Source organism: Zophobas morio, unplaced genomic scaffold (genome assembly GCF_036711695.1).
Source record: "Zophobas morio isolate AGI-343-1 ecotype UQ-CSIRO unplaced genomic scaffold, CSIRO_AGI_Zmor_V1 ptg000044l, whole genome shotgun sequence".
In the NCBI taxonomy this organism is placed as follows: domain Eukaryota; kingdom Metazoa; phylum Arthropoda; class Insecta; order Coleoptera; family Tenebrionidae; genus Zophobas; species Zophobas morio.
In genome coordinates this window covers 8,069,391-8,083,018 of record NW_026972149.1, presented here as the reverse complement: position 1 = coordinate 8,083,018, position 13,628 = coordinate 8,069,391, and the positions used below count along the sequence as shown (strand labels likewise).

Sequence of the window (13,628 nt, the reverse complement as noted above, 5' to 3'; positions counted from 1 at the left end):
CACAAAGTGAATATTTGTCGAATGAGGAGTCGAGAAGGAATGTTTATTTGGCGAAACTTTGATTTGTTAAATTTGGAATGTTGACTTTAAGCGTAATTATTGAATAGCTTGTGAGTCATATTTCGAAAATACTCGGTTTGTGGCAGATGTGAGCAAGGTTTATTTAATGTTAATAATGTTGGCAAATAATTGGCCGGCCTTATCTAATGTCTATATGTAATATCTATAATGGTGCTATATCTAAACAAGATAGCCGGACCGACTGTCGTATGGGAATAAGTTATCGACTACAATGAATCATTTTCGAAAGATTGGACTGGAATTATGAGTATTAGTCATCGGCGCATCACGCATGCGTGATTCTGACGGGCCCAGCCAATGGCAAAGAAGGAATAGCAATGCGGGCATGAACTGAATGGTTTGTATGGTGCATGACTCATTGACTATATTCATCCGTCATCGGCTGTACGCGTACGAGGTTATTTTAGTTGGTATCGCAAATTTCGCGCTTTTAAGGATGTTCCATATTGGACATCTCTCCCATTTACTCCCAGAACTCTAGTGGAAATTTCTGTGTTGGGAAAATGTTGGCCCGTGTGAGAAGTGTGCCTGTTAAGTGTAGTTCCTATTTGTAAATAATGCTTTAAATACCTGTTGTCAAACGGTTCGGATTTATTTCGTCCTAACGGCTCTACGGATTCTCTTCGTCGGTAAGTTTTATTTACATCGCGACCTTTAACTTACATCGATTCCGTGCGTCAGTTCAAAGCCTGACAATTTTATAAACAATCAATAAACATGAAAATTATACCTCGCACGACTCGTCTTCAAGTTTTTTTTTTAAATTATTATTATTATTATTTTTTTGACAATTACATCTTCCTGTTTTCTCCGATTCTTACGCTTTGTTGACATTTCCCCGTTCTATATTTAGAAGTACGTTCCTTTGGCCTTTAAAATCTAATATGCTAAACGCTACTCTCTCGAATTCCTTCGTAGTTTCTTCATTCTACATATTTTTCTCGTACATCCTGCACGAAATGAATTGATACATTCTTGAATGAAAATTTACAAACGGACGCGGTTTACTCCACCACAATTTCCCCACTGATTAGATAATTCTGTTGAACTTTTACATTTACTTCCGCTTGCTCGGACTGGAAACACCGATAACAAAACAGCAGCGGCAGCGAATTCTGTGACAACCTGACAGCTGTCAAAATTTCGCCATCCCGCGAACGCGATCTTATCAAAACCCATTGTTATCTTATCACTCATTGTAATAATAATTGGTAGTTAAAGTAATAACAATCGCGATTTGCTCCTGATTAAAACGTTGTTAATGTTTTCGTGTGTTCTCTGATCGTAATATCGATTAACGAGATAAATTTCATCTGTTGTCAACTTGTTGCTTTTCTCCTCCCCTTCGTTCCATTCGTTGATGCGAGTGATCCAAAACATGGCGCTAATTTATATTATCCTTGAATTGATAGAGGAGATACTAGACAAGTGTATGTTAATTACCCACAAATCCAGATTCCGGAGCTATTAATCAAACACTCTCCCCTGCTCCCGTTACGCAGAACTAATCGGGGAATTCTAACCGACTGTGAAACCGACTTTATCAAAATTTTGCGTGCTGTAAAGGCGGCGTTGAGTCATTGTCAAAAATCTGCAGCCTTGACAAGTATGTCATTAAAACATTGATAATTATAAACTGGAAAATGTACATAAACGTACATGTGAACTATGAGACCGTGCATCAAACACGACTACGCTTATTTTGTTCGTAGTGACGTTTCAGCGTATTCAATAAAGTTTACGATCCCGGAATAAGGGGGATTATGGATACAATGGAAAGAACGATTTCCGCCACAATCAGGATGACGTTTAGAGTTTTCAGACAATCGACTTGTAAATTTTATTTCTACTACTGATATTGTGAACTTACAAATATTAATAAACACTTTTTTGTGATCATGGAGAACGTAAACCTAAATGTAAAATTTTGAGTTTATCGTTGCACTCAAAACTTTTAACAAGGTAATGAAGTCATTATGTATTTATACTCAAGGTCATCCCGTAAACGTAAGTTTTACGTTTTACTTTCTCCTCGAAATGTCATTGTTGTTATAAGGTGCCTTTTTATCTTATCACTAATAAAAGAGAATACACAAATCACGGTTTGCGTTAAGAATGGTAGGTTATTTGTTGAAGTTACCGAAATTCTTCCAGGAACTTTAGTCAGTTGTTCATGAATAATTTTTCTTAAAAGCAAAGTCAAGTTCCGGGACAAACCGAAACTATAATTAATCCCAGTTGAATAAATCATTTTTCCAATTATAACTTGGAACTTTCCACCTTAAGAAGGGGCTGCGCAAGTACTAGTAACCATTGTAAGAATAAAAAAGTAAGTAAACGTATTTAATATACTTATAATTATCGTAAGAATATCTGTGCTACTTGTGGCTTATGATAAGAATCGTCAATTCATACATTTTTTAATAGATTATCTCACTTCAACAAAAAGATTAATTGAGAATAGTGTCACTGTTTAGAATAAAAAAAAAAACGCTGATAACAAACTTGTACTTCAGTGAAAAAAAATGTAATTTTCGTACAAATAATTAGAAAAGCTTGTAATAAAATTGTGTTCTGTGTTAATGTATTCCGTCAGTTTTGGTTGTATCATATGAGAAATAAAATCGTCTGACGACAGTTACTGTCAAATAGCTACAACGCCAACTTGATTATTTTAAATACAAATTTCGTGGCCTACGATCATATGGTGTATCTTACGATTTTTATCTTCTTAGTGGGACTGTAGAAAATGTATGGTCAACAATATGTATACCTACCTAATACATACATATGGTGTGAAAACCTGTTTTATGTAATTGGTAACTCATCAACAGTGCATAATGGTATTTCATTTCATAATTTGCCGCTTAGTCCAAAAATGAACTGCAGTACTGTTGTGCCTCCTTGTAGAAAAGTATATCGTGCTATTAATACAAGCAGCAATGAAATAATGAAAAAAATCGGACTCGAAAATAGTGCATTTTGAAATTTAAAATTGCCAGTCATGTCACTACAGTTCTAAGATGTTTGTTTTTGAAGCGAAGAAACTGCACTAAAATCCCCAAGTCGTGTTGTTGTGTTGCACCTGATTTTGAAAGGTATTCGAGAAGAAAAACGTGGTGGTCATTTTTTATAACTGTTTAGAACCGAGGAAGATAAGAAACAAAAAATCAAAATAAACAGTGTTTGTCATTTCAGTTTTTGCGTGCGTGATAGGAAACGAGATAAGAGTTTAACTTTTCTTTAGTAATAAAATAGAACGTCGTAAAAACGAAAGTAATTTTTGGCATAGGATCAGTGGGAACGTTTTGAATAGCGTCGAACGTCAGCGAGAGATGTCAATCTGTATAGTGGTGGCATCAGCGCGCCCTAATTGCATGCAGCAGGAAGCGGTAATTATCCCCAGGTCAGCATAACCCAGTCATTGAGTGAATTTTTCATTCATTATTCACGTCTCTAAGTCAGTTGACGATAAGTCAGTGGTCGGGGCCACCGCGTCGAATCCGCCGTCGTGGGGGTCGAAAGACGGCCGAGGGTGCGAGGTGTAATAGCTTTTATAAAGAGAACAACAGCATATGCTGGCACAAACGTGAGTTTTCCTCAACTCTTCCAGATATAGCGCGTGACGCGCGAATCTAGCGTCATGTCAGTGTGTCTCGAAAGCAGTCGGCCGCGGGACGGTCTGAAGCTTCCTCTAAACCGAAGTTTTAGCGAGCCCGGCCCGCCGACCCCCGGCCATCTCACACTAAGTCCTCCGAAGCGGTGCAAGCTGGAGACCCCGAGTGTCAGCCTGCCCACGAGCCCGTGCGCCGAGAGCGCGACGCTGCAGCGGGCCCTCGTGCTCAAGAAAGTGAAGACGGTGGACCCCGACGGCCTTAAAGTGAAACTGGAGGCGGCGCGCCAAGGGCCCAAGACCTTCGTCGTGCTGGACTGCCGGCCCTTCATCTCCTACAACGTCAACCACATCAACGGCGCCATCAACGTCAACTGCTCGGACAGGTTCAACCGGCGCCGGCTGCAGCAGGGCAAGGCCACGCTGGCGGACCTGGCCACCACCCGCGAGGGCAAGGACATCCTCAAGCGCAGGGCCTTCAAGGAGGTGATCGTCTACGACGACAACACGTGCGACAAGGAGCGGATAACCGCGGCGCAACCGCTTCTCCTGGTGCTGTCTTCGCTGGTGGAGGACAACAAAGAGCCCTCGCTCCTCATTGGTGAGTTCTTGCTAAGCCCACGCCCACGCTCCTCTTGCGACCTGCACTTGGGACTCGGCCAGCATTGCCGCCTTACGTTTGTTTATTTGCCGATACTTATGGCAGTGACTAACACGCCATATATGCGCCATGTCCCATTCTTATTTTAGACTCCGGGTTTACGCTCAAAACTCAAAAAACGTCGACCTTTATTTCTCCATTACTCATCAACTTCGCCAACAATGGCTTTCGTCACTAATCCGAACCGTGCTTTATCTATTCAAACTTTACCCAAAAATATAAATCCCGCAAATCCGAATGGATAAAACATTCGTTAAGCGAATCGCGTGACGTAATCACTCGAATACGCCGCTGTGCTAATTACTCGAGTCCCCATCCGGGATTTGGGGTCGAAACGGGTAAAGCGAAACTGCGTAGTAAAAATTTGCGAGGCACTTGCAAGTTTTGCTAAACTCGCCATTATAAAAAGACGTGACAACCAATGTTTGATTTAAAACTGAGCAATACTGTTGTAACTGTTAAGTAATATTTAAATATTTATTCATATCTATTGAATGCGTTGTAAATTTGTTTTGCCACATTTGCTCGATTGTGTACAAATAAAATTTTAAATGCAACGTCGGTTTTATCGAAATGGGGCCTCTTCGTATCGCGCCGAAAATTGTCAGCTGAATCAATAGTCAAGTGTTATCCACCTTAGCTAAGCGCTTGTGACGTATCGTACAAAAATAATCGACAATTTTGCATTTTGCGCACGGCTCGGTTTGCTGATGAATGAGTAAATTTTTAAAGATAAAACTTAGTATACTTCGACAAAAACATCAATAATGAAATCACCACTAATGATTTTATAGATAGCAACCATCAACAGACTCCGGCCAAAATAACACCGCTGGATTTTTATGTATATCTAATATTCCACTCGATCATTCGAATCCAATCGCGATCTTAAAACCACAGTCAAAAATAGATTTTCACACTCTGTAGATATATTCGTGTGTGTCTTATCAAGGACCGTGAAAATAACCTGACAATGACAATCCGATAAAACGACAACAGCACTTTGCGCATTGACAGTCCGTGAAGTGTTAGGTAATTATGGATATAACTAACCACCAGGGCCCAAATTGCACTCAACACTCACTATCCTCAATCTGTAGATTTATGTTGCCTCACAAGTACCTTCTTAAGCGCTTATCGTCCATAAAACGATGGCGATAAATTTGTTTTTAAATAATAGCTCTAACAACAATCATGAGAGTAATGACGTCAGCGGTCTTTTTAATCTATTGTGATACTGATACGAAAACTCGACGTCTTGATAATTTTGTTTCATGCCTCTAAATTAATTTTATTTTTGGTCTAAATCAGGCGAGTATGCGTGTTCAAGATTTTATTTTCTTATTGCATGTCTACGTACATTTTATTTAAATTAAAAATTTGTATACACTCGGTGGCATTGAAAGGTCGATACGTGCCCACCTTGCCACTGCTGCATCGACCGAGTCAAATATTGATATATTACAAAATGAAAGTGTGCAAAGGCACTTTTTGACTTTAATGTCGGAAATCGTTATCTCGTACCACTCCGTGAAAATAGGAAAAAGCTACCCTGGTACAATTGTGTATATATCGATTTCTGTTTGCTTTTATCTTAATTGTATTCGTACTAATTTTAATTGTAAATGTAGCCGCTAACTTCACCCTGAACCATACAGGGTGTGCTTCAGTAACTTTCCTTGAGTAACAATAGAGACTGGTTTCCGACAGTCACACTATATTACATTTGTAGCAGGCAAAATTATGTGTGACTTTTATGACTCGCTGAAAGAACTCGAAACATTTCCTAGAAAACTAGTGGACACACTTTTGTTCCGTTTAAAATGAATGTATTTGCGACATTTTAAAAACAAAACTTTGTGTCATTCGACTATTTATAGATGACTGGTCTTGCCAAAAGTCTTTTTGTATGTTTTAATGACTAAAGCAGACGGTGTAAATACTAATGACTGTCGAGATGCTTTTGCGAATTTGGCGGGAAAATTCAATTAGATAAGAGAATTTATCTTGTCTCCCTCGACGCAGGGTTGTGTATTGTCTGTTGAAACAATACGTTCGTATTGAACACAAGTGTCAAGTTTATCAACTTCCCGCGTTAAAATAACCCCTTATCGCACCTATATTGGTTTTTCTTAAAAAACAACTATATTTCATCGAAAGATTTCAAGTATTGTTATCAAATACAAGATGTTATCTCGTGATGAATAACCCTAACTTATCAGATAGGTATCGTTGTTTCAAATTGTAAAATCATGATTTTGATTAGACGTTGCAAAGGTTACATTTGATAAAAAAAGCTCGCTCTTTGTGTTAAATAGTTTTCCAGTTGGTAATTTCCAGTGAAATAAATATGCTCGGACTACACCCAAAATGCTTTTTGTTTTAATCAGCATGACTAAAAGCAGGTGTTGCACATTAAACACTTGAGTCAGTGCGTTGTTATCATAATAAAAGTTACGCACCCTCGCTAATGTAAACGTACATCGACCATTTGCGAAGCAGTTTCATAACAATCCGACATTGATATCGTCCTGTTGCTGAAAGTTAAACCGCAAGTTGAATAATTCTTCCACTGAAATGTCATTGTTTAGCGTAATATAAATCATCACGAAATTTGCATATTAGTAGTCGTTTCGCGGATTTTCATACACGGAAGAATTTGATTTTCGTATCTGTATGTGTAAACATTGCAATATGTACAACGCAACGGGCAAAAGCGCAGAAGTTTCCTCTTTAGATAATTTGGAGTATTTTATTAGTGATTCACGAATAACTTATGTTAATGGTTTAATACATATTTATTGTTTGAAATATTTCATACGTTGAATTAATCATGCCTGCGTCTTGATCCACGTGGTAGACATACGCCAATCCGGAACTACTGCATTGAAATTTTAATTCAACAACGTGTCGTTAAATCTCTGTCACGTCTTTATCTTGCGTTTAAAATAGAAAAGCGGCCGAAAAAGTCAGTTTAAAATTCGCAGAAATGACCATATTTGGCATATGTCACCCGTATCGATAAAGTTGTACTCACAATGATTACAACGAGTCGCGCTATCAGGTGAATCATACACAATTAGTTTTGTTATCAGGCCGATGATTTTCGTTTTGAAGCGGTTCGAGAGGCTTTACTCACTAATCCAAATAACAGTTTGCACACGTTTACATCATTATTATCGCGATCGCTCCGTACAAGTAAACAATAACAGCGTCGGATTAGTCAGAAGTTCTTCAAAGCGTTTGTCTTTGAAATTACCCACAAAACAGGATTAATATGGTAAACAAAAAAAACTGTGGTGTTTTCTGGAAGTACAAGGGGAATTCAATTTCGTCCTTGAGTGTTTAAAATGACGCAGAACATAAACATTAAATGGACAGTGAATGACGCATACTCCCCACCACTCTACACATCACTTTAGTGATCGTGCTCGCTGCGGAATCACTTGCATGGTATCTGACAGACATCTAGTCGGTTAATGTTATTGAAGTGATTAAATTTTGTGAGTGAATAAGGGTGTAAAGTGGCCAAAATGAGGATTAAACGACCCAGCAATTGCCTGGTACTACGGTTTAGACCCATGCCTCAACAAACAAGTGAGTTCCCATTCAACTTCGATTATTATTCATAAATCCAGTTCATTTAAAATTGAAATTTTTTAAACACTTGGATGCGCTTAAATTTGTAAATTTTCGAGTGAGTCATGCTTTATTTCCAAAAAGTACGGAGTCCGAATAACATGAATAAAATATTTAAGCGATAACCCCGGTTTGTTTTACATAAATTTCAATTGAGTAACAAGTACGAAACGTAGCGATGCGCCGGTGACCGGAAGGTGACTTTCGTGATTTCATAAACACCGTGTCCGGGGGATCCCGCAGATGAAAATTTAGTCACCCCTATCGAGACTTTTCAGTTAGACACAAGTGTGACTAAAGCACGTGCACCAACAACAACATTTCGATTTGACTCACTGCGTTTTGTCATCTGTCATTACGCACCCTTTACAGGGTGAATCACCTTGAGTGACTCCACAAGTTGTGAAATGTATACCAGTAGCTCCATTAACTCGAATAGACTTATTAAATGCAATCATCTCATTATCTGATGTGGCGCATACTTCACGAGATAATTAATATAATAGTCAACAATAATTACGATAGTAGTGATAGCGAAGAGGTTATGAGTCGACTATTTCCAAAGTTCTCTTTTCGAGGGTGCTGTTGATTTTTGAGTCGAGCAGCTGATCGTCGTGTTTTGATCATACGTAAATGCCGTGGATGTTATTGATATGATAAACAATTAGCACATTTTGTGCTTTTTATTATCCAAACATCTCACTTAGTCATCGAAAATAAAGTCTAGGATGCCTTTTGTTTGTTTATACGTTTTACGTTGTTTGTTGTTTGCGTATTTGTGCGGTCGGATGACGTCACTGTATCAAATTAGGGGTGTATAAATCTGCAATTTCGGGGTGTTGATTGTAAACAATTATCCTGAGCTAGTGTGATAAGGGTAGCGTATTGTACTGCATTTAAATAAAAAAGTAGGGAGGCAACATCTGGTCCTGTAAGAGCTCCAGAGGAAAGATCCGTTATTGTTCCCATCTTATGTGACTCACCAACCAACAAATAACACGGTTTTGAATGATCCCTCCACTATTAGGGTTGAATATATGAATCATGAACCCGAGTGTTTAAATAATTTTTATTGAATTATTAATACCCCCAATATGCACCAGATTTTTCGAAATGACTCACTAGCTTCGTTTGTAATTCTAATGACGCCTTATTATTCATGATTTCGAATTCCTGTACCCTTCTTGTCTTACTCATGAATAAAATGAACTAATTTAAATGCTGCGTGAATATTTCTGCTTGTTCTGACCCAATAATGAGCTAATTAATGTGGTCACGTGGCCACGGGCTGTCAATCACGCGTCCGGGCTTACATAACGTCCCAAATAGAATTTTTCGAAATTGGCGCCACAAGGCCGGGTATGAAAACCTTTTCGGGTCGGAGTTCCTTGACTTGACAATGATAATAATAATAATACGAAAAAGAATTGTTGTACTACAATGTGGTGGTGACCCCAAAGCGCGGTCGGAGTCTTTGTGCAGTGGCCGAACGCAAAGTTCGACAAGGAACTGGAACGGGTTTGGAGTCGGAGTCTAGTTTACATTTACTGCATCGACTACCTGTCTTCCTTGTCCTTGTAAGAACGTACTTGCGAACGCGCCCATTTTAATAATAGTATAGCTTAGTCATGAAAGTTATCAGAATGTCCTTTTTTTGGCTCGCCGGCGTAATGGTTTGAAAGGTAGTGCGGGAAATTCGTGTAGTGTAGGAATTACGTCAGTATCGCAGACACGGAGAATTGTAAACGCTTCAACTATGAGTCATTCTGTTTCTTTTCAGGAGGTCACACCGAATTCCATCGTAAACATAAGGATTTATGCGAAGACACTTTGGTTTCTGGTTTATCATCGCGGGGTTTGCCGTCGTCTGCGTCGTGTCCGGCCCTGGCCGACATAGATTCGCATCCGGCCTCTCGAGTTTTGCCCTTCTTGTATCTGGGCAACAGCAAGAATGCAGCTGACTTGTCTTGTCTACAAGATCTCGGTACCACCTGCGTTCTTAATGTTACACCACAGCTGGCCGGGTACCACGAAACCTGCGGGATCACGTACAAGCAAATACCTGCGACGGACAACGGACACCAAAACCTCAAGCAGTATTTTGAAGAAGCTTTCGAATTTATCGGTAAGTTACTGACTCATCTGTTTTTCAAGTCGCGCTTTCTTAGAAAGCATTGTTTTCATGCAGATGGCGTAAAAACCACACGTAATTGCCCAATTATTTGCCAGCGGAATTCGGAGGGTCCCCGGGGACCTCCAGGCGGAAGCTCGTCTGATATGACGACGGCCTTGTTGCCGGGGACGCAGGACTGCAGAATTTCTCCGGCTACTTTCAAATCCACGTATAAAAACCCTACGCATACGTTGTCGACCGGTGGCTTGCGCGAATCGAAGGATTTTATGTCGGGTGTTGATTTCCTGTTGTGCGGGTTCATTTTCCCTGATTAATTGTATCATTTGAGAGTGGAGCGTACACGTTCCATTCCATGCATTCATTGTACCAAGAGAAAGCATGGGTGCATGTTCTTATGAATGGCGCACATTTGGCTGGGTAACGGCCTTGTCGAGAGTTTTGAGTCACAGCAATCATTACTCATCCTACTCATTGTTCAAGGGCCGTTGGCCGACGTTCCCGTGACTCATACGCGGTATCCCATAACCATATGCACAAGACATTAATTGTATTACTGCCCTAAAGCCCTACCTCTCTGTTGGTAAACACAGCGGTGATCATCCACTATAAAGGAATTACTCATTACAACAATAGACAGACCGTTTAACGACCATTCGCCCAATGTTTACTACTATCCCGTTTTCCCTCGCGTTATGAAACCTCCAGGTCAACACTCTTATAAATATTATTGTTAATTAAATTTCTCGAAATGTCAGCACCGGTGAAATTTGCTTACATAATTTCAAACCATTTCCACTCCGTCGTACCGATAATAATTCATAAAACGCCACGTGTTTGTCAATTCAAATGGAAATAAACCGCTCACGCAATAAAAATGCACAATTTACTTTTTATGGTGTTTCATCTTCCAGTTTTCGTTTTTAGATACCTATAAATACAAACTTCTAAAATAAACTAAGCTTCTAATAAAGACCGAGTTTTAGAAGAATGACTCACGTACACTCTTACCCCACTCGCTCCAATCTATTTTAATCGGCCCCAAATACTTTCCAAAATAAAAATAAAATTTCATTATTACTTTAATTACACCGCGTTATCCTTCGCTGCTGACGCATCGAAGGTTGCATACTTGCCCTAAGCTACTGGAGTTCCGGAAGTGCTAACACAGTTCATGGTAATCTCGACCTCGGACACGACAACTTCCCGATAGATGGCGCATACGTCAATATTATAATTTATATATTGATAATGTGCTTTTATCCTCGAATCATTTCCGTTTCCGTATTTCGCCGTTCAGCTGAACAAGAAAACAAAATACTTTCGATAGTTCATTGCAATCACCATTATAAATAAAGGATTGCAAAATTAGTGTTTAAATTATTGTTGCGAAGGTCGTACGCAATAAAAATGCATACTCGTGTCTTGACATTCTATTACTTAAGTCACAAAGCATTGTGTACTAAAATTTAAGCTCACGGTGACTTATCTAATTTGTCGTTTTACGACAAGAAGCAGTAATTATTTATCATTTACGCACGTCGTTGGGAAATCTGAATATATTTAACTACGTTTTCATGTCAACGAGAAACCATATTACAACAACTAAAATCCTCCCCGTTTCTCTACATTGTTAAATTAGGTCGGGAAAAATAATCTCCTTTAGTTTGTTTTGTATGAATAATGCAATAAATTATAAACACCTACGTAAACATGTAAATGTTATCTTTAACCTTAAAGTTACGTTTTATCACTCTTTAAACCATTACTTCTATAATACTTTAATTAAGCGATTCTTCCAACTCAGTTTACAAGATCAATTGTTACCCACTAGCATGGTTTTGTTTACCGGCGATTATTTCCGTGCCAAAAAATTGTAGGTTAATCCTGCAATTTCAAAAACGGTGACTAAACCTTGCCACATCAAAGATAATAAAAATCCGTAGCGCCACATTTTTCCTTTCCATTTAAATTCGAAATATTACTCATGATTTATTATTAGCCGGTAGACTGACTAATCCGGACCTGGTTTGTGACATATTAACCGGGGAGTATGAAGAACTGGAGAACAGACAGCGGCGTAGTTCGGCGATTGTTGTGTGGTGGCGCCTCTGCGCAAATGCGTTTTTGGCGGGAGTTTTAATCGATTTTTTTTTGTTTTTCAGAGGAAGCAAGGAATAACGGCCTACGGGTGTTGGTACACTGCCAGGCCGGTGTTTCACGCAGCGCCACAATAGCGATTGCTTATATAATGAAATATAAACAAATGTCGATGGTTGAAGCCTACAAAATGGTGAAAGCTTGCCGGCCTATTATTTCCCCGAATTTAAATTTCATGGGACAACTTTTAGAATTAGAACAAAGTTTACGTAGTGGTAGCAATAACAATCATCAGTGTCGCTGGAGTCAACAATCCAGTGATGAAGTGACACAAGGCTGTAGTGTTTGAATGCATTATGAACTTTAGAGGAGGTATTGACGCGATCCTCAAATAAATAAACTTTAGTCATTCAACTCGCCATTTAATTTCATTCTAGTCTATATATTGGTAGAGCATTGATTCTGATGATTTTATAATAAAAGCTTTAAATGCAGGAAAAAAAATAGTCATAAGGAAAATTATTTATTGCAGCCTGTGCGAATTAGGTAGCTTTAAAGTACTAATTTTTTACGTGTAATAACATAATCAATGCTTTACTATTCAGAAAATGGCTGTGTACCAATAAAGATATTCACTATAAAGTAGTATGCAGTAGAACTTATTGCGCGTATTTTTGTTTGTTTTTTTATTATTATTATTATTATTTAAAGCAGCTGGTTTCCTTTGAGTGTGGCTAGTGGTAGAAGGATACTTCTTAAGTCGCGGAAAAATGTCAGTAATTGTATACATAAAATGACAAACCGTTTAGGTAGTCGTATTGTCGCAAAGAGAATTTCAATATCAGACATGATCGTTTAGTGTATTTAATTTATTACTTATTCATAGTGAATAATTTATATATTGCCTAACTATATAAAAATCTACTATATTATGTCATAAAGAATAATGTTGCCATACATATTGTTCATTGAAAAAATAAGTCAGTGTTTAGTTTTTAGTTTTTAATGGTAATAATCGTACGTTTTTTATGTTGATTGATATGTAGAGGACTTTGTTTGTTTGGAATATTATTTTAGTTTAAAACCTAGGAAGCATTTTTTATGACTAGAAGAATGAACATATTTATTTAAAATTGTCGTTGTGATTTTTCTCATATTATTTAAGTATATCACGGATATATAGTCGGAAAAGGTGCGGAAAAATTTTGTGACTTATCATCAGATCACTAATTACCTAATAGGTGCACATTGTATATTCTAGCGACACCATCGCATTAACAAAATTGTGCCTTCACTATTGTTTTGTAAGGAACTTCTGATTTAAGAGTTCAGACTGTCCATATAGTTGTTTGGTTCAAATCCATAACTTAAAATTACAAAAAATACCGAATTTGTGTTTTATT

At 38.3% G+C, this 13,628-nt stretch overlaps 1 protein-coding gene across 1 annotated transcript; it reads left to right on the top strand.

Annotated features, from left to right (window-relative positions):
* Window positions 1–428: 428 nt before the first annotated feature.
* Puc (puckered) lies at window positions 429–13,615 on the top strand. Its single transcript, XM_064072518.1, has 4 exons — window positions 429–710; window positions 3,695–4,295; window positions 9,775–10,119; window positions 12,291–13,615. The coding sequence occupies exons 2-4, from the start codon at window positions 3,725–3,727 to the stop codon at window positions 12,572–12,574; spliced, it is 1,200 nt and encodes a 399-aa protein (XP_063928588.1). The 5' UTR covers window positions 429–710; window positions 3,695–3,724; the 3' UTR covers window positions 12,575–13,615.
* The last annotated feature ends 13 nt before the right edge of the window (window positions 13,616–13,628 follow it).